At 29.9% G+C, this 21629-nt stretch overlaps 2 protein-coding genes across 2 annotated transcripts in view; one reads left to right on the top strand and one right to left on the bottom strand.

The window, feature by feature from the left end:
* The window catches only part of LOC122630369 (ras-related protein Rap1), a 6876-nt gene extending 2969 nt beyond the window's left edge, over positions 1–3907 (top strand). Inside the window, exons 2-4 of the mRNA XM_043814808.1 lie at positions 2240–2526; positions 2810–3091; positions 3482–3907. Of these exons, the coding sequence (XP_043670743.1) occupies positions 2344–2526; positions 2810–3091; positions 3482–3571 (555 nt within the window). The 5' untranslated portion in view covers positions 2240–2343 and the 3' untranslated portion in view covers positions 3572–3907. The remainder of the gene's footprint in view (positions 1–2239; positions 2527–2809; positions 3092–3481) is intronic.
* A 1341-nt stretch (positions 3908–5248) lies between these two features.
* Positions 5249–14765, bottom strand: LOC122630360 (acetylcholinesterase-like). The gene is made up of 4 exons (XM_043814792.1): positions 14364–14765; positions 12389–12662; positions 7873–7982; positions 5249–7172 (listed from the first exon to the last, which is right to left on the bottom strand). The coding sequence occupies exons 1-4, from the start codon at positions 14535–14537 to the stop codon at positions 5829–5831; spliced, it is 1902 nt and encodes a 633-aa protein (XP_043670727.1). The 5' UTR covers positions 14538–14765; the 3' UTR covers positions 5249–5828.
* Positions 14766–21629: the final 6864 nt, after the last annotated feature.

Here is a 21629-nt window from a genome sequence, read left to right as displayed (position 1 = left end):
TATATATATACACACACACACGTTTCTATTTAGAAATATATCGGTGACCTTGAAAACTCGAGACCGAGAAAAATTATCTCCTCGTTGCTTTTTTTGCACTGTTTGCCTATATTCTTTTTTTTTGTCATTATTATATTATTATATATTATTGATCACATATGTAAATACACACACACATACATACGTACATACATACATACATACATACATACATACATACATACATACATACATACATACATACATACATACATACATACATACATACATACATACATACATACATACATACATACATACATACATACATACATACATACATACATACATACATACATACATACATACATACATACATACATGTATATATTATGATAATATGTACATTGAGGTCTGTCAAATTGAATATTAACAAAATAAAAAATCAATGAAGCTTTTTTTACAATTATTTGCACTTGCACGAGTTAACTCATTTTCGTGGACTTCGTTTTTATAAAATTATTGATACCAAATGAAGGAAAAGTTAATCATTCTTTTTTATCTATAGTTCTCATTTAATGCAAAATTGCACCAAAAAAATGTAATTTCCACGGAAATATTTGTACTATCCGCCATTAACGATAATTGAAAGAGAGTTTATACACGCGATTCGAATGATGTAAATCGTGCCGTTGCTTTGTATTATCAGACGTTACATCATATCCTGCCCACCTCTTATCTAGTCAGGATATGATCGTCTACGCGACACAGATTCCACGCTAGCTCTGATCGCTTTTCTTTTATTTTAAAAAATCCGCTGTTATCCTTCCCATAGATATTGCAATTACATTCAATGATATCCAAGTATATTTCAGCTATCTTATTGTTAGAAATACCTATCTCTATATATTATTTAAAAAATACTTTTGCATTTATATCAGATTCTTTTTTTTTTTTTAATATTTAAGATCAACATAAAAGCAAGGTTATGACACGTAAAATTTTTCAAAGACAATGTATATAATTATTTCTTACAAAGGTTAATACAATGAAAAGAAAAAGGAGAGATCGAAAAATAGTATGAACGTATTATGATTCGTAGTAAATTAATGATATTCGTACTAAATTTTTTAGAAATAAATATCGAAGATTTTTCGATCTAAAATTTCTGAATAAAATGTGACGTTTATAAAGATGGCGACGAAGAACTAAAAATAATTCGGGTAAATAATTCGGACATGATTTTGTTGAATTATGAATTGATACAAAATAAAAATAAATAAATAAATTAATTAATTAATTCAGAATATACGTGTGCGTGTACGTATGTCATTTATATATCTCTCATTGGCTTGGAGCATTCGAATAACAGAATCTGGGTATATCAGCGGGACTTCGAAAAACAGAGAAAAATGGGGACTTTGCTCTTTTTATTCTTTCGTTCGAGAATGACGCATCCCTGTGACACAGTTTTACACAATGGAACAGTCAGGCCGCTTTTAACGAGAGGCTTCTGTATATAGCACTCTTTATCATTCTTAAAGGACGGCGCCCATGCATGCGCGCTTATTTTTAATCGCCGTTGAAAATCTGCGAATGTGGAACGTCTTTGACTTTTATTGAACGTATTATATTTGTCTATCTATCTCATCGGTGAAATATTTTAATCATATTTTTGATTGAACAATAATATTAGAGGGTGGATCCAAAGTTTGTATTTGATATCAAAAAATTAATTATTTTTTCATTGAGACTTTTTAGGTTAGTTTTTTCCTTCTTTCTTTTTCTCATTTTTATTAGATTGTAAAAAATTTTCTTATTTTGTTATGATCTGATATATATATATATATAAAAAAAAAAGAAGAAAAAACAAAAGTTAACCTAAAAGGTTAACCTAAATTAAAAAATTTTAAAAAGTTTTTAAAGATGACCCAGAAACTTTTGGCCCACCCCGTATTTTTATATACATATACATATAGATATGTACGTATGCGCGCGCGCACGCATGTTGTCAGTGAACGTATCGATCAAATTATGCGCAACAGTCTAACAATAGAAATAGTATAAAAATAAAATAGCAATGGTAGCTTTTTTATTTTTCATTTTTTTTCTTTTTTTCTTTTCTTTTTTAGATTGTAAATATTTCTATCTTAAGATACAAAATACAGCGATTGAGAAATTATTAAGAAAGATTAACGAAATTATGGTGGAAAAGAAAGAAAAAATGGTGATTTATAAATGTTGAATTATTTTGTTTCAGATCCTCTTCGCCATATTACTATATATAGAAAGAGAAAAAACGTGGCGGATTCGGCGATCACTTGGCTGTGACAACGTGCACAGATACATAGATAGAGCAAGGAAATGCGTGAATATAAAATAGTAGTATTGGGCAGTGGAGGTGTAGGCAAGTCCGCCCTCACTGTCCAATTTGTCCAAGGAATTTTTGTTGAGAAGTACGATCCTACGATCGAGGATAGCTACCGTAAGCAAGTCGAGGTCGACGGTCAACAATGTATGTTAGAAATTCTAGACACAGCTGGAACGGTGAGGATCATATAGCTTTTGTTATAAATGTATATATACACACACACACACACACACACACACACACACGTATCTGTATCTGTATATATATATTATGTTTTATTATTTGTTTTTCTTCTTACTTTAAAACAACCGGTTTTCTTTTATGTAGCTTTTTATCATCTCACACATATACATGCACGCACATACACATATACTACACAATATCACATACATACGACCCATTTTAACGTATAAACTGTAACGTAATCAGAGCGCGTATGTGCTTTTTATTTGTCCTTAGGAACAATTTACAGCCATGAGGGATTTGTACATGAAAAACGGACAAGGGTTCGTTTTAGTATACTCGATAACGGCACAATCGACGTTCAACGATTTGCAAGATCTGAGGGAGCAGATCCTGCGAGTAAAGGACACAGATGATGTGCCAATGGTGCTTGTGGGTAATAAATGTGATTTGGAGGATGAAAGAGTAGTTGGCAAAGACCAGGGCGTCAACCTTGCCCGGCAATTTAATTGTGCGTTCATGGAGACCTCTGCCAAAGCCAAGATTAATGTGAACGATGTAAGTTTTCCTTTGTTTCTGGTGTATTTTTTTATTTTTTATTTTTCCTATCGTACAGAAGAAAAAGAAAATAAATCGTGTGAATAAGATTACAGTATCAGGCATCGACGCATTCAAGTTTTAAGGTCTCCTAATTTTTTTTTCTAAATGTTTTTCAGGAATTAATAATTATTATTTAGTTTGTTAAAGGAAAGAAGAAAATTAAGGAGACCTTAGAACCTGAATGCATTTTGTATATTTACGAACTTTTTACGGGGATTTGTTTACAACGAAACGTCTCGATATATATATATATATATATATATATATATATATATATATTTCTTTTCTTTTCCTCGTAATAAAATTATAAGTGACATTACATCATTGTTGTTATTATTGTTATTACAGATCTTCTACGATTTAGTTCGACAAATCAATAAAAAGTCACCAGAAAAGAAGATGAAGCAAAAGAAGAAATCGCTGTGCCTACTTCTGTAAGATTTTTATATGGCAGTGTCCATATTTCTTCTGCATTGAAATATACCAGTGGAAGATGAAAGAGGAACTGGCGGTTATAAAAATATTAGTGACAAGAAGGGGTCTGATAAGATGATAAAATAATAGCAGAGGAACTAAATAAAAGGAGATATGATGATTTGGGTAGTTGTAAAACGAGAAAAGACAAAGATGCTACGCTACGTAAGGGAAGAGCGCTGGGGAGAGGAATGTAACAAGGAGGAGAATATGGAGTATGAATGTGTGGGTGCATCTTTTGTATGTATGTGCGAGAAAAAGAAAGAGAGAAAGAGAGAGAGAAAGTGAGAGAGTGAGAAAGAGAGAGAGAGAGAGAGAGAGAAAGAGAGGGAGAAAGAGAGAGAGAGATACGTAGAGTGAGAGAAGAATGAAAGAAAGATTGAGAGAAAGAGAGAGTTAGAGAGAGAATGAGCAAGAGAGAGGGAGAGAGAGAGAGAGAGAGAGAGAAAGAGAGAGAAAGAATGAAGCGTGAGAGAGACAAACCAACGGGAAATATTGTATATATGTTGGATCCCGGGTTGGCTCGTGTGCACGCGCAACAATAGCGCACAAAATAGTACGAGAGACCCCCGTGGTATTGGTTATTATCATTGTAGGAGTTTTGCATTAAAAGAAAATAAATGAATAAATGAATAAAAAAAAAAAATAATACAAAATAACAAAAAAACAATTAATTAATATTATACATATATTTAGGTGAATAACAGGAAAGAAAGAAAGAAAGACAGAAAGAAGGAAAGAAAGAAACAGAAAATGGTAAAAAAAAAAAAAGGGAGAGGGGAAAATGAAAAAGGGGAGTAATCCAAGAAAGAAAGAAATAAAGGAAGATTGAAAGAAAGAAATGAAAAAAAAAAAGAAAGAAAGATGTTTAGATGTGCGCGTGCGCAGGCCACAGCCCCCAATGCATCGTAACGCTCGCCGCGCACCTCTCTCTTATATAATATAATTATACATAGCCGATACACATGATGATGATGATCTTATTACTATTACTATTATTAATTATTAATTACATTAATTATTAATTATTATTGCGAAAGCATCAAAATATTCATAAGTTATCCGTCGTTTGTTTCTCAAAACAATATATGTTTTTTCTATATCTCTCCGTATTAAAGCAGATAAATAAAAAAAAAATCTCAGTGAGTGTTATATAAGAGCTCACATTTTTATGATCGTCCGAATCGACTCTCTCTCTCTATGAGTCTTCAATTATCACCAATTACAAAAACACCAATATTGTCAGATGTTTAATTGTTACTTTTTTATTTAGCCTTCCGTCTTTTTTTTATTTTTCTGTTTCTTCATGATTATTATTAGTCTAAAATCTTGGTATATATATATACACAGACATATATATATATATATATATACCTTCCTTGTTTAGTTCCAAGCAATTTGTTTTTCTAAAGAATCGATATATATATATACACACACATATATGTATGTGTGTGTGTATATATATATACATATGTTGATTTTCTGTTCTTCTTTTCATAATTTGTCTGTTAAATATATCTTCTTCGGAAGGCTTACTGCAGTCACGTCCTATGAAACTGAAAAAAATTATATTTGTTTATTAGAAATGAATTGAGGGAAAATGATATTTTTTTTTCCTTTTTTTCTTTTTATACATTCAATCGGATTAGTTTTGTCACACGTAACATGTTACTTATCAACTTTCTTTTCATATCTTTATTCTTTTTCTTATATCTATTATGTCAATCAACGTGTTCTTAATATTAACATCCCTTAAATACTAATCGGTAAAACCGCTTTACATCGTTTGGTACAATTTTCGCTAATTCAGAAGGCACTTCTGTTGTTAGATAAGCATTAGAAATGGACGTTCTACGTATAACATACATCACGTATGTACATAAACGCGTTACATAGATCGATGTTAAGATAAGTACATTAATTGTTAATACAGAATATGGACGGAATAGAAATTGTTCAGTAAACCATTATCGATCGACATTGAATTATAAAAGATAATCATAGAACTGTTAATCCGTTAATAGAGGACAAAGGAAGAAAAAAAAAACAATATATTGGGCATGTCAAAAATATCACAATGTATCGAAAAACGATGTCGCTATTATTAAATTATTTTTCAGGTGTCTCTCAAGGGATAAATTGAAAATCACTTTCGAAAATTAAATACTCTCTCTCTTCGTGCATCTCATTTCGTAAAATAGGAATAATTTAGAAATATTAATTAACGAGTAAAACAATTCGTATATAAAGATATTATAATAACGATTAGATTATTGAGAAGAAGTTCGAAAGAGAGTTTCGATCTGGTTGCAGCCGAGGTCGTGACGTTGCAACAATTATTAGTAGCCTCTTCTAAAACTTTTGGGTAATATTCGTTCCAAAATGCGAATGCTCTGTAATCTATAACGTTCGGCTCGTTCATGTCGACATTTCTATCGATAATTAATATCCCAGGATCGTTAACGGTATAAGGATTCCATTTGACGTTGTTCAAGGACGGATTAGCGGTTTTAGCAAAATTAGCTAGCATCATCATCATCACTTCGGACATTTTTTTATCGGCCGGGTTCCATGGGATTGTAGTGGTTAAGGGTAAACCCCAAACGAAGGGTAGGTCAAACATATGTGGGACACCAGCCCATTCGGGTACGTCACGTACCATGAGGTCAGTTTTCGGACGATAATCGAATCTATAAACGAAGGAGGTTTCCTGTTTGGATAATTCGCCAGCGAGTAAGGTCAAACCCGAGGCAAAATTTTTGTCGGTTTGTAGTTCGAGATATTTGTCCCTTAGGATGCTCTGATCGTCGTTGGGTGGATAAGGTTTATAATAAAAGAGAATCGCATCGGACAACATTTCTGGCTTCATTTCACACGTATTGTTATCTTCTGGGTTATATATATTATTCACGGCCATGCTAGATTCCTCGATTATCATACTCTCGAATTTTTTCTCCGACAAAATACCGTCTTTCAATTCATCGGATGTCATCGATTCGATATAAGCCAATGATTGTTCGTTTTTTGTGTAACCGGCGATCAATGGTACCGCATTGAAGTTACCACCGACTAGTATGTCCCTTGGATGTTCTGGTAAAAAAGGTTCGGTACCGTTATTTGTTTCGGCATCAACGATCGGTCCCCAAGTTTCTATATCCGATGAGAGCTCCACCAAAACTGATACGTCTACACGACGTAGACACTCCATCAATTTCGTTGTCGGATGTCGATAGCAACCAAATTTATCTGCTATCGAGTCTACGACAGGTAGCTCGGTTTGAGGCGAACCTACTGATCCAATTGCATCACCGCTCATAGCTATGGCTTTTGAAAATTTTCCTCTGCTAAGCGGACTCATCATGTGTAAGCCAACGCATATTGCTCCTGAACTGTGACCGTATATTATTACGTTCGATGGTGAACCGTCGAAACGTTCGATATTCTTCTGTATCCAATCCAAAGCCGCAATTTGATCGAACATACCGTAATTGCCTGGTGCCTCGCCATCCATCGATGTGAAGAATCCGAGAATGTTCAAACGATATGCCACCGTTATCACCAATACCTGCGGTATCAAATAGGTATGTTTTCTTTTCTTTCTTTTTTGTTTAAATTTTCTTTTTTATTTTGTTTCTTTTTTTTTTTTTTTTATTATTTTTCTTTCTTTAATCTTTTCTTTATCCTTCATTTTTTCTCTTATAGGTTGTATTTAATATCGAATAGTTTTTATTGTCATTAACTATATACCGAATCAGTTCGATCTTTTTTCTCAGATCAGATACGATCGATCGATCGTTCGTGGAAATAGAAATCATTGTGTGAATAATTTTTTTTATATCCTCAGAAATATTTTTTCTGATTATTTTTTATTGCAAGATTATTTTCTGATTGCTAAAGAAACTATATATTTTTCTTTGTGGTGAGAATTATTATTTTTTATTATTAGACTATTGAGTTTTATAATACAAGATCAATCAGTTATACACACACACACACATATATATATACATATATGTATGTATGTATATATAGATATAAGAATCGACTTTTAATCATTTGATTATCTTTCATTTGAACGAAGACTTTGACGATCGATCGAGCTGATAAGTCGAATAGGTTTCGTGCTAAGTTATAACAGAGGTTAAAGTTTAGCGAATATTTTATTCGAGATTGTTACGACTGTAACGAGGACTGGAACAAGAAGATAAATTGATCGATAAATAAGACAATCTAAAGGAATATATTAAATGGTAATTTCTTCTGACCTTCTGTTTCGTGACGAAAATCGAGGCGTCCCAAATTTTGGGGGTTCCTGTATTAAAGTCACCACTATGAAACCAAACCATTACTGGCCATCCTTCGGGTGGACGTTTGCCTGTATAAATTTCATAATTATTATAGAAAGAGAGAGAGAAAGAGAAAGAGAGGGAGGGAGAGAACAGTGATTTATTTCAACCTTCTCTTATCTTTTTCGTTTTATGTATTTTCGCTTGTACATGAGAATGATAAACTATCTGTTTTCACATAAATTTCCGTTTTCAAATTTTCCATACTTTATTATTTTTATTCAGATTAGGCAGATCATCCGGAAAAATATATATGAACTCCCTTGATATTACTTTTGAACACGGAAGATCATAATAAAATTTATCTAAAGATTATGAAATTTCTTATAAATTTCGGACTAACTATTATCTTTATTTACGTCTTTCGCGATTGTTTTAAAAAAATAAGGAGAAAAAAGAAGAAAAAACATGATAAATTTTCGAACTCGCTTTACACTACTTTTGAACGCGAAAAGATTATTTAAAAAAAAAAGGTAGCTCATGTAAGATTAAATAAAATGACCGCTTAAAAGATTTGTATTATTATTATTATTTTTATTTAGATCATTCGCGATCATTCTGAAAAAGATATATATATATATATACATATATGTATATGTACTAATTCTCTTGATACTACTTTCGAACACGAAACGATTATTAAAAGAGAAACTTGTATATACGAGTATGATAAACTGTTTGATAGTTTCAAAAATATCAGATTATTATTATGATTACTTGGATCATTAGGGATCATTTTGAAATAAATACGAACTTTCTTGATATGACATTTCAACACGAAATGATTGTTAAAAAGGTAACTTATACGAAGATTATACGAATACGATAAATCAATTCTAATGATGGTTTAAAAAACTTTCAAATTATTATTATTATTACTATTATTATTATTATTATTATTATTATTATTATTATTATTATTATTATTATTATTATTATTATTATTACGTTTGATTAATTATTCGCAATCATTTCTGAGAAAAGAAAATACGAATTTCTTGATGATATGAATTTATCGAATACGTCATAAGGATCATTAGAAAGAAACTAGGGGAGAAGGGAGAAACGAAAAAAAATTAAACAAAAAAAAATGCATGGAAAAGATAGATATATAAGAAAGAAAGAAAAAAAAAAAAACAAATTGATCAATGTTATTAAAGAAAATAACAATGCATAAGGAAAATGAACTCCGCGTTTGAATCAGACCGCGTCGCAATGGCGCGTGCCCGATAAGAACGTTCCACTTATTCTGAGCATGGACCCCGTTTGAATATCGTACGATCTAATGAGATTCTCCTCGTGCACAACGTCCTGAATTTCTTTCGACCCAACCTTGACACAATCCGGAAGTTTGCGTCACGAATTTCTTTTAACCCTCCGATCGAAAGCAATCGATCACAATTTCTCCTTTCTTCTTCTTTCTCTTCTTGTCTTTTCCTTTTCTTTTTTTTTGTTTGTGGTTGCACGGTCGTCGTTAATAGAATGATTCTTATCCTGATCGATTTGTCCTTTGGACATTGAATTAAATAGATGTGGGATGATATTAAATAGAGAGGAATATGGCAGGTGGAAGTTGCATTTGAATAATACTATTTTCTTAATATTATCATTTGTGAAAGCACACCTCAAGATCTTTTTACGTAAATGATTGTAAATATTATAAGAAAATAATAACAGTAATAGTAATAATAATAATAATAATAATAGCGATAATTATAGTCGTGCATTATAATATTACGAGTATTGATAATATTTATACAAAAAAAATGGTCCACATAAAGTGTTTCAAAATAAGCGTTTTTGCCAAAATCGTTGTATACGTAGGAAGAAAAAGAAAAAAAAAAAAAAAAAAAGTAAAAAGAGAAAAAAACCAAACAGTAAATGAGAAAAAAAGAGAAAAAGGAAAAAAATATTCACATTTATATTATTAAAAATAATAATCTAAATATTAATGATAAATATACATACATATATATATATATTAAAATGCAAATATTAACGTTTTATATTAATCGATATCGGGTTGATGAAAGTAATTGTTTCGAACGGTCGAACTTGAACTTGATTTTGTTTTTGAGATTAAGATATATATATATATATATATATATATATATATATATATATATATATAAAAGGATGTATAGAAGGAAAAGGAACAGAAGAAAGATGGTAGTAGAATGGATGGAAGGAGGATGAATTTTCCTTTCGGTTGGAGAACTTGGCTTGGCAAAGGCTTTGACGTTGACGTTATCGCAAGAAAGCAAGAGGGGCATGTAAGAAAGGGCTAGAGAAAATAAGGGAAAGAGACGACTTTCGTGACTCGGCCGTATCGTATGTCGACATCTCGAGCGACCCTAAAGGATCGCGTGTGCCGGTTTATACTCGTATGTATCGATCGACATTCATAGTCTTGAGAAATAGAAAGAGAAAGAGAGATAAAGAGAGAAGGAGAGAAAGAGAGAGGGTGTCTAGGCTCGTGTCTAACCGTGATTTCGCTACAACTTTCATATCATTTGTCGCGCTCACCACCAACCACCACCGATCGAACCAGATCATGGTTCGTTAGCGTAATCTTTGCGTAACGTAAAAGTCTTCTGATCGAATATCGAATAATTGAATTTTCCAAACTCCTCCAATGCATATTCTCTAATACGCATATTCTCTAAACGTATGTAATCCTTTTTTTCTTTTATCGTTCCTAATCGACCTTTTTCAACTTCTCTATTATCATGTATGTATGTATGTATGTATGTATGTATGTGTATATATATATATATATATATATATTTGTGTGTCTGATATTTTATTTTTCCTTTCGTTATTCATTATTTCTTTATATCTAATTCACAATTTTAATTAATGGAAATAATTCGTAGATAAAGAGAATTGTTAGGATAGATTTAAATATTATAATTATTATATATAGATACATACATAAATATATTATTCTTTGCGAAATATATTAATAATATATATATATATATATAATTTAGACTGAATTAAATGAGAACGATTAGAAGATTTTTTATTTTTGCGTTTCGAAAAAAATGAAGAAAGAAAAAAAGGGAAGGAAGAGGGGAGTAAAGAAATATAAAAAAAGTATTGTATACTAAATTGGCCTTGGCCCTGAGAATCAAGGTTAAATCTTCCTACTTCTCATCGTCTTAAATAATCATCTCCTTTTCGAGAAAGAGAAAGAGAGAGAGGGAGAAAAAAACAGAGAGAGAGAGAGAGAGAGAGAGAGAGAGAGAGAGAGAGAGAGAGAGAGAGAGAGAGAAAGAAAAGGAAGTATGATGACTCACAATGAATACGTTCCTAACGTCGATCGACTTAACTACGTCTATTACGATCTTTCAGTAACGACGCATCTACCTAGTTCATACTATAGTCAAACGAGAGATATATGTTCGATGAAATGAAGTTTTTAAATAGTACATTTGTAGCGTGAGCTTTTTCGTTTGCCAAGCGTAGGAAATAGAACAGCGGTTTTATTTTAATTCAATTTCATTAGTGTGTTTTAGTCGAATGAGATAGAATCAAATAGTCGAGTAAGATAGACATTCGACGTTTCGTCTACGTCGAATTTGTTTTTTTTTTTTTTTTTACTCTTTTTTGACCTGCTTTTTTGTCATTGTTTCTTTTCGTTCATCCTTTTAATATCAGGATTATTTAATGCTGATATCAATCCTTTATCCGATGACAGTCTTATTTTTGCGTCATATTTCTGTTTGATAAGCATCAGAGATCGAGGATAGATTTATTCATGCTCGACGATATTAACTATATTTGGAATTTTTTTTTCTTTTTTGTTTGTCTTTTTATGCATTGTTATTATTAAATATGATACACTCTGTCTGACAACAGTCTACGTCCCGTGCGTTATATTTTTCATTCTCTAAAGCGTAATAATTCGAGGAAGAATTTTTTCATGCTCGACATGTCACCCGAATCCCGAATTTTGTTTCTTATATATATATATATATATATATATATATATATATATATATATAAAAGAAATTAAATATAATGTCTGATCATAGTCTACGTTCGAACGTGATATTTTTGATTAGTCAATCATAAGGGAGATTCAGGAAAATCGATATCGATTTCGAGAATGTTCATTTGATATATATGATTTGTCGTGTGACACTCGACATCTATTTCCAACTTTTATTAGAACTATCAAAGATGATATTTTTGAGTATTTTCGATGAATTACATTTTCATATTACATATTTCATATAACATATCTCTATTTACGATTTAAATTCGATATCGAGAAGTGTCTCGATGATATATTACAATTTGTCGAGTGACACTCGAAGCGTCGTGTTTATTTTTTATTTACTTTTTCTTTCTCTCTTTTTTTTTCTTTTTCTTTTTTTTTTTTTAACAACGATTATGATACTCCTTGTGAAATATTATTAAAACTCACCGTCAGGCACGAAAATATTTAGAAAGAGACAATCCTCGCTCATACCCGGATCAGGCTGGTCAGGTGGTAGTAATCGTGCGTAAAGCTTCTCGTGCAGTTTCAAACGATTTGATACCTGCTGACAGGATGGACCATATTGGCTGGCATTTCTTATTCCTTTCCAAGATGGTAAAGGATCCGTCACTGGTATCGAAAAACGTAATTGTCCGATCGGAGCTTGAGCATATGGAATGCCGAGATACTGTATCACCTTTTGACCTCTACCGATGATCACCTGAAAGTTGATATCAGAGCTGATTATAACTATTCTTTATTTCCTTCCTCTCTCTTCTGTCTTCGACGATGAAAATAAACGCAATATTTGTTCTTTTTTATTATGATTATATACATATATATATATATTTTTTTTTATGCAAGATGTTCATTATATCGATTATCATCGAGAATGTATATGTATATATATATATACATTTTCTTTTTATTTATTTTTTATTAGAAATAGTTTGCTCCTATCACGTTATTCGTAAGAAAGAGAATATATTAATAGATGGTTACAAGAAGGAAAAGAAAAAGAAAGAATAGGAAAAAGAAAAGAATGTATGAAATATACGAATAACTTGTTACTTCTTGATTGAAGAAAAGTTAATTGCAAATAGGAATGGGATAAGGCCATCGATAATCCGTATTTAAACGTAAAAATTAGTACCAATTAAACTAACTTTTCGTTTCATCATTTTGAATTCAAATTCTCTCTTTAATTTTATTTATAAGTCATTATGGATCTAAATATCTTCGATTAGTTCACATGAAATTTAACTTTCGTTCACGGCAATTTATTTCCAACCCATTAATGTATGCATCATCGTTAAAAGTAACATTTTTCTGACTCATCGTCTTTCTTCACCAATACGTACATATATATATATATATATATATATATATATATATATATATATATACACATATATAATCAAGCTGTGACGTTGACTTTCTAAATATAAATAATGTACTAAGAAGATACAGGATGATCCATTTGAACAAGAACACTTGTTTGTTTGTAAATGATCATAATTATAGGTAAAAGGATAAATTGTCACCCCGATAAAGAAAACATTTCTGATTTATCCATAAAGAGAGAGATTGTATGTCTCATCAATTTCCAAACAACATGAAACGTTCGTACATTTACCTATTTAAATGTAAATTTAAACCGATCCCTTATATATATATATATATAATATATATATAATTATATATATATATAATATAATATAATATGCAGAGAGAGAGAAAGAAAGAAAGAGAAACAATGTAAACGCATTAGAAACTGAAAACTTTTAGTAACAATTTCAAATACAAAAAATGAATTCGAAACGAAAGAAAACAATTGGCTCGTTTGATCAGGCAATGGAATAAAAAGCGCGCGTTGTTTTCTTTCCCAGTTTTCTTCCTTTTGCGCTTTCTTCCGCTTCTTTTTTTTCTTTTGATAAATTAACGCATTGAATAATCATAAGATTATCTCTATATTTCACGATTAACGTTAAAATCCACAAAGGATATATCGTCCGATAGGTATCATAGAAAAAAGAAGTCGAAGCAATGAAAAATAAAAAAAAAAGAAAAAATAATAAAAAAAAAAAAAAAAACAGAAAAACAGAAAAAAGGAAAAAAAAAGATGTATGAAACTGCTGCGTATATATATATATATATATATATATATATATATATATATATATGCGATAGAGTAATAATTCTTCTGTGAAAAAATATGATGGGAAAAATTGTAATTAGATCGTTTAAATCTAGCTTTAATGGGATATCTTCTCGTTGGTTAATTTGGTATCGAAAAAGAAACGGGGATGGGTGAACGGAGGAAGTTCAAGAAAGAAAGAAAGAAAAAAAAAAGAAAAGGAAAAAGAAAGAAGAAGAAAGAAAAAAATCCTGAGAGGTATAAAGAGAGAAAAAAATATTTTACCTCTTTGCCAGCGAGCACTCCTTGATCAGGTATCCTAATCATGGGCGGATCACGAACCAGTCCTTGTCGTGCGAAAGTATTTTGACTGTAAACGAATGAGATCTTTTCAAAAATAATGCAAATGTAAAATAGAAGTCGAATGAAAACGAGTAGGATCGAAACTGATGATCTCATTTTCGTTCCCTTTTAAAACTTCGAGTTGAAATGATTCTCTATGAGAGATTTAGCGTCGTTTAGCTTTTTCCTCGTTGGTTGGAAGCTCTACTGCAGGAGAATAAGTAACTTCGCGTGACTCCGTCCACCTTCCACAACTTGCTCCACGTTCCGCTCATAAACGACGCGGTACGGAACCAGAGAGACCTGCGCTCTTTGAACAGTCTTTCCTAACTTTCCTACCAACCTCTTTTTTTCAACCCTTCGCTAGCAACCCCTTCCCACTCTCACTCTATCCCCTTTCATTTCTCTTTCCCTCCAGTTTTCCTTCGACCCAACTTCGTTAACATTTTTCGTCGAATCCGGATTTGCGTCAACATATATGTCGTTTCTTCTTCTTCTTTCATGTGGCTCGATCATTGATAAAAACACAAGATTACAAGATAAGGCTTTTTAATAATTATATTGCAATTACGTGCGATAGTCGACTCGAATTTCCTCTTATTATTATTGTTATCGGATCTAAAGCGTGTTATTTCGTGTTAGATCGTGTTGTTAAGACAATTTGAGAATTTCTTGTTGAAATGATCTTTAAGTAAAATCTATATATAGAATATTAATGATCACTAGAATAATCATTTGTGATTAAATGTGACATTTATTTTTAACATTAATATTAAGCACATATTTAGAACGAAGTGTAACATATAGTTTAGTAGTAGTTATTTATTCTTAGGGGTAAGACACGTTTTCTTTCATTTTTTTAATATAAAATTTAACGCTAAGCATTTAAACGATTTTTGATCGTATATCGGTAATATAGGGAAACACATCGGTAGCACAACACAATATAACAATACACGTCGGTAGCGTAGATTTTCGATAAATTTATCGATAGGAATAAATTTTTTTATCGTTTGAGTATAACGTCAGGTTTCTTTTTTATCGATATAGGATACGTATCTCTTTTTCTAATAACGTTACAAATTAGAACGAAGACAAAAACTAAATAGACAAAGAGATAGATATCTATATAGAAAGAAAAAAAAAAAATTTTTTTTCTGTTTCAATAAACGTAATTGTTTCTATCATTTCCATATGCATGATGCAATATTATATTAAATAATACGAAATGTATTCATTGGCTAATTGTGAAAATTTAAAAAGCTTTTGAAGAGTACTTTATGGAAACAATTACGATATTTGTAGAAACGTTGATATTTATGTTTTCATAGTGTACAGAACGACGTAGCGCGTTGTTTACACATATACCGTTTATATAATATATTTAAACATATAATTATATGCAGAGACGAATGAAAAGCTTCGATAATGTAAAACTTTAATTATGTAGACTATTCCCATCGGAACGCGTTGCATGCTTATAGTATGTTAAATACGTGCACATATTATTCATTATGTATATTACTCGTACAAATTACACACACATATATGTATTATACATACACATGTATATATATATATATATATCATATCATAATATATATTATACTACTTATTGATTTATATTATAATGGCATGAGTATGCGCTTACTTATACATACGTAATAATATATTGCAATTAAAATATTATATCAACATACGATAGAGATGCATAAAAGATATTCTCGAAATAATTCGACATTTTGTTTTCATGTTTAAGAACTTGAGAAATTCTGGAAGTATATCTGTTCATTCTGCATTGAAATTATTATTCGTCATAAACAGAAATAGATGGAGAAAGAGAAGAATGCAGAAAACAAAAACTTAACAATCATACAAAAAAATAAATGGTAGAAACGAACAGAGAATACAGAAAGATAAATGTAACATAATATTTGTAAATACGTTTCTTTCGTGCGAAACTATATGTAATATGTAAAATATGATACGTTATTTTAGAAAAGAAAAGAGAATATTTATACTTTACGTATGTACAAGCACGTTATTTTTTTTTCTTTTCTTTTCGTTTCCTTTCTTTTTTTTGCTTTCTTATTTTTTTGTTTTTTTTTGTGTTTTTTTTTTCTTTTTACTTTTAGTTGGGTGGTATGCGCGTGAAATACATGGGGACACCGGATGACGACGATTCGCGCCATTAAATTGCAAATTTATCGAACGAGAATTGGGTACTGACATACATACATATATTCATACATACATATCTATCTATCTACCTACATACATACATCGCACATATAATATATATATATATATATACATACACACATACACATACATATATAGAAAAAGCTTGTTTTTCTTTGGCGCTTATCAATGCGATACTTGTGAAAGAAAATGCTCATCAATATGCAAATCAGAAAAAATAGCGAACTTTGTAATCGTCTTTACATAATAGATCGACTAATAGAGAGAGAGAGAGAGAGAGAGAGAGAGAGAGTGGGAGGGAGGGAGAGAGAGAAAGAGAGAGAGAGAGAGAGAGAGAGAATTCTATGCGAGTAAGCAAAATAGCAATATCGCGGTGGAAAAAGTGAAGTTCGGGGTGTGTCGTTCATCCACGTATAAAATCAAACTCTTTGTTGTGTAGTAGACCGCTATTACCCGTGGTGGCTTCGACGTTATATTTTTTTCACGACCATTATCGAGATGAAAGACTTGGCGCAACACAACGAGCTATTTTTCATTTCTCTCTCTCTCTATCTTTCCAAAAAAAAAAAAAAAAAAAAAAAAAAAAAAAAAAAAACCGTTCTCATGGATCGCCGAGATTTAAACGAGCGTATTGTTTGGTTGTTTGGAACGATTAAATTAAAAAAAAGAAAAAAGAGAAAAAGAAGAGGAAAAAAAAGAGAAAAGAAAAGAACCAACGCTAAACAACAATACCAATAGTGACTACAATAACAATAATAATAACAAAAGTAATAATAATAATGATGATGATGATGATAATAATGATGATAAAGAACACGATTCGTTGGTCCTGTTTTTTATGTTTCAATAGCTTATGCGAAGCAAGTAGAAAAATATAAATTATCAACGAGACAAATTGTTCTCTCTATCTTTTTCTTTTTCTTTTTTTCTATCTCTTTTATCAATTTTTTTGAAACTGAGAAAATAAACGCGATCCGAGTGATAAGTCAATTAGCTTACTGAATTTCTGAAAACCTCGTTCAAAGTAATATTTGTTTAGGGAAAGATTCGTTTTTCATACAATGATGACAATTACGTTGTTTAGCGTTCGTTCGATTGGAAAAGATTTAATGAAAACGTAGCTATCTCTCTCGCTTTTTCTCTCTCTATCTCTCTCTCTCTCTCTCTCTCTTTTTTTTTTTTTTTTTTGATGCAGATTATCCGCAGATACAAAACGTTATATCTCTCTCTCGTATACTTTAATTTCCGATGTGCAACGTTTTCTGCAACAAAACCAACGCTATAACCGGGTCTATTGAATATGCGGACAATAGTTACGCCATTTCAATTCCTTTTTGACACTTTTTTAAATAAACTTTTACAACATACTTATTTTTTACCATCTACTGGATAACAATGAAATTTATTTTCATTAACGATATATCCTTTTTTTTTTTTCATCGCGTTATCGTCCAAACAGTTTGATAATTTTTTTTTTTCTTTCTTAATATTAGCTTTTATATATGTATGTGTATGTGTGTATATATATATATATATATATGTATTTTTTTTTTTTTTTACATAAAGATCAGGTAATTTACTTTGAATAATTTTCGATAATATGGATTAACCGTAATCTATGTTCGTCTTATTTAATATATTCTACGTATAATATATGAGAATCAATGTGTTCTACAAATTTTCATCCATATTTTTCGTCGATAGAAATATTATAATAATAATTTTCGTATGTATCTCTATTGTTTATCAATTTTGTTTTCCTTATTATATCTTTTAACACGGTTTTTATAATCCACGGTAAACGCACTGGATATTTTTTAATATTTATGAATTATTATTATAGAATTTTTATTATCCGAATTAATAGAAGTACATCTATATATGTTTTGGATATAAGGAATCTTTGAGATGACAAATGGAACGACGAAATATCATTTTGAACACATTGAATTTCCTATATTATTATTAGATTATTATTATGACATAAATTTAATCGATAAGTAACCTACTTTTTCTATCTTTCTTTATTTCTTTTTTATATACGCGATAGGTATTATTATTATTATAAGTCCTTATTACTATTTATCACAGTCTTGCTTTTGATGCCCAAGAAATGTGCCCATTTTACTTGGCAATTGAACTTTGAAAATAATACAAAACCTTCAAATAATATGTTTCTAATTGCTACTTTTATGATAAAGATTATATATGATTAATTTATATAGAGATTATATTCTAATAACTACAATTTTATTATTTTATTATTTCGATTATTTATCTTATTATTATAATATATATGCACGTATATATATATATATATATATTAATTATTATTTAGATTATGAGAAATGAATGTAGCGATTATGGAAGCAGTGATTTAAGTAATACATATATATTTATATATGTATTTTTCGTTTTGAGATATTCAACTATAATCATTTGAAAATCATATTTCTATTAATTTATTGTTAAACTATTTTCACTTGAGTTAATTTAGCGAATGGTATAAATGATAATGATGACGAAGATAAGTCTTATCTTTCTACTATTTCTCTCCTTTTTTTTTTTTTTGAGAGAGAAATTAAATACACTAAACCTAAACACTAATTATTTTACGATATTTCTATTTACTATAATATTTATATAACTACGATGTTGTTATTGCTTGAATACACGTAGTTGCACGTATGCCTTGGCCCAATATATATGTTTATGTAGATATTTATATGTATATATGTTTATATATATATTTATATGTATATATGTTTATATATATATTTATATGTATATATGTTTATATATATATTTATATGTATATATGTTTATATATATATATTTATATGTATATATATTTATGTATATGTTTATATGTATATACTTATATACATATATATGTATTTACTATTATTCCCATGAAAGATCTTCAATTGAATTTAATTTGCGGTTAGATCGAATTAGAAAATCCATAGAAATTGATCTATCGGTAAAATTTCCATTTGTTCGATATTCATATCCTATGGGATTGAACTAAGACATTTCCGATGTTTTCTTGAATGTTAATTAATGTAATTGTAAGTCTGTGGGAAATTTTAATGAATCATTATACCTAAGGAAATTTGAAGTATACGTTATTCAAAAAGATGCGTTGAGATTAGTCGTATAAATTTCTAAAGTCTGCTCTCTCTCTCTCTCTCTCTCTCTCTCTCTCTCCTTTTCATACTCTGTATCTATTTATTTGTGCCTGTAAACGAGTTTGTTTCCGTGTAGATAATGAAGAAGAAATAAATATCTGGTTGAAAGAAAAATTAGATGGTTAAATAAAGAGAGTGGGAGAGAGAGAGAGAGAGAGAGAGAGAGAGTGTGTGAGGACGAAAAAGAGAAAGAAAGAAATTATGTGCAATCATAGTCCAAACAGTTACGTAGTAATCAACGAATCCAAACAAATTCAGAAACTTCAACTTAAAACAAATTTTAGAGTTACGGTTAACGAATACGTGATCTTACGATTGACCTCATTCGTAATTAAACCTCTTTCTTTCTCTTGTGTCCAAAACCTAATGAGACTGGATCTTACCGATAGATCAATGGTTATCGATAAAGGATTTAATGGTTTAAAATTTTTCATTAAATTTCTCGCGCCATACATATATATATATATATATATATATATATATTTACTTATTTACTTATTTACTTATTTACTTATTTTCTAAACATTAAAATATATCTTTATTTCGAGAAAATAATTACGTATTTGCTTATGTATATTAACGTACGTATTATATATTACATATTTATAGACATTCGAGGGGTGATAGAGAGGTGTTTGGAGGATAGACTGATAAGATTGTGAGTTTATATTACCTTTTATGCATTTATATCCAGATTTTGGCTAACATTTGTAATATAAGAATTATTTAATGAAATTTGCTGATAAACTCACAATTTGAATAATGTAACTGTCGTATTTAAATTGCAAAACTATACTACGTATATATGTATGTATATTTACTAGAACACGGTGACGTGATATATACTATTTGATATTATCGATTAAAAAGTTGGCAGATAGCGAATGAAAAATTAGACAAGATTTAAAGTTAATTTGTTTAAAATTGAACAAACGATTCCTATATATGCGCGTATGTGCATACATGTTTACATTCAGAGTTTCAATTCAATGATTATTATTTTTATGTCGTATTGTATCATTTATAATAATTTATAAGTTTTTATGTCTTTTCATAACTCAAGAGATATGGGTGATTTTCTTAAAAAATCATCTCAGACATTTTCTAAAACGATCAATACCAATAGTATATATCACAAGAGATATTTTCAAGAGATATTTTAGACATCTATGAACGTTATTTTATCACTGTAAAGACAGATCAATTTTTTTTTTTTTCGGAAAGGACGAAAATACAAGGGTCTTGCGTTTATTTACATATTTTCTTCTACTCTATAATATAGAAAGATAAAGAGAAAAGAGAGAGAGAGAGAGAGATTAAGAGAGAGTCCTATATTTACGCAAAAACTAAGAAAAGAAAAAGAAAAAGAAAAAAAATAGAAAAAAGAAGCAAAGGATATATTAGAAGGAAAGGATACATACATAAATGAACAAAATATCCAACGCCATAAAAAAAAAAGAATTCAAATGGAATCAAAGCTATCTATTTGTATCCCCCCCCTCCCTACGCCCCTCTCCTTCTTTCTCAAGAGCACGTTCTTTTATCATCCTTATAAAATTATAAATTAAATCGTAAATTAAAATCAGACAAATAAAAAGATTGCAATAAAAAAGTAAAACGATAATTCTCGAAAAGATACATTTCTCTGTATTTTATTTATCGTCTTATCGAGGAATAGCGGAAATTTGATGCATCAACGACGCTGAAAGAAAAAAAGGAAAAGAAAAAAGATAATATAGAAAAAAAAAAAAAAAAGAAAGAAAGAAAAAGAAAAAAGATCTAGAAAACAAATATAGAAAAGAAAAATAGAATCAAG

Source organism: Vespula pensylvanica, chromosome 7 (genome assembly GCF_014466175.1).
Source record: "Vespula pensylvanica isolate Volc-1 chromosome 7, ASM1446617v1, whole genome shotgun sequence".
Taxonomy (NCBI): domain Eukaryota; kingdom Metazoa; phylum Arthropoda; class Insecta; order Hymenoptera; family Vespidae; genus Vespula; species Vespula pensylvanica.
This window is presented reverse-complemented; position numbering and strand designations above follow the sequence as displayed.

What these genes read in the sequence shown, in the direction of transcription:
- LOC122630360 (XM_043814792.1), bottom strand. Translation starts at nt 14,537, where the DNA reads ATGAGATCATCAGTTTCGATCCTACTCGTTTTCATTCGACTTCTATTT. An exon ending in GAGTGCTCGCTGGCAAAGAG is followed by an intron (nt 12,663 to 14,363) that starts GTAAAATATTTT and finishes ATCAACTTTCAG; the next exon opens with GTGATCATCGGTAGAGGTCA. An exon ending in AAATATTTTCGTGCCTGACG is followed by an intron (nt 7,983 to 12,388) that starts GTGAGTTTTAAT and finishes AAATTTATACAG; the next exon opens with GCAAACGTCCACCCGAAGGA.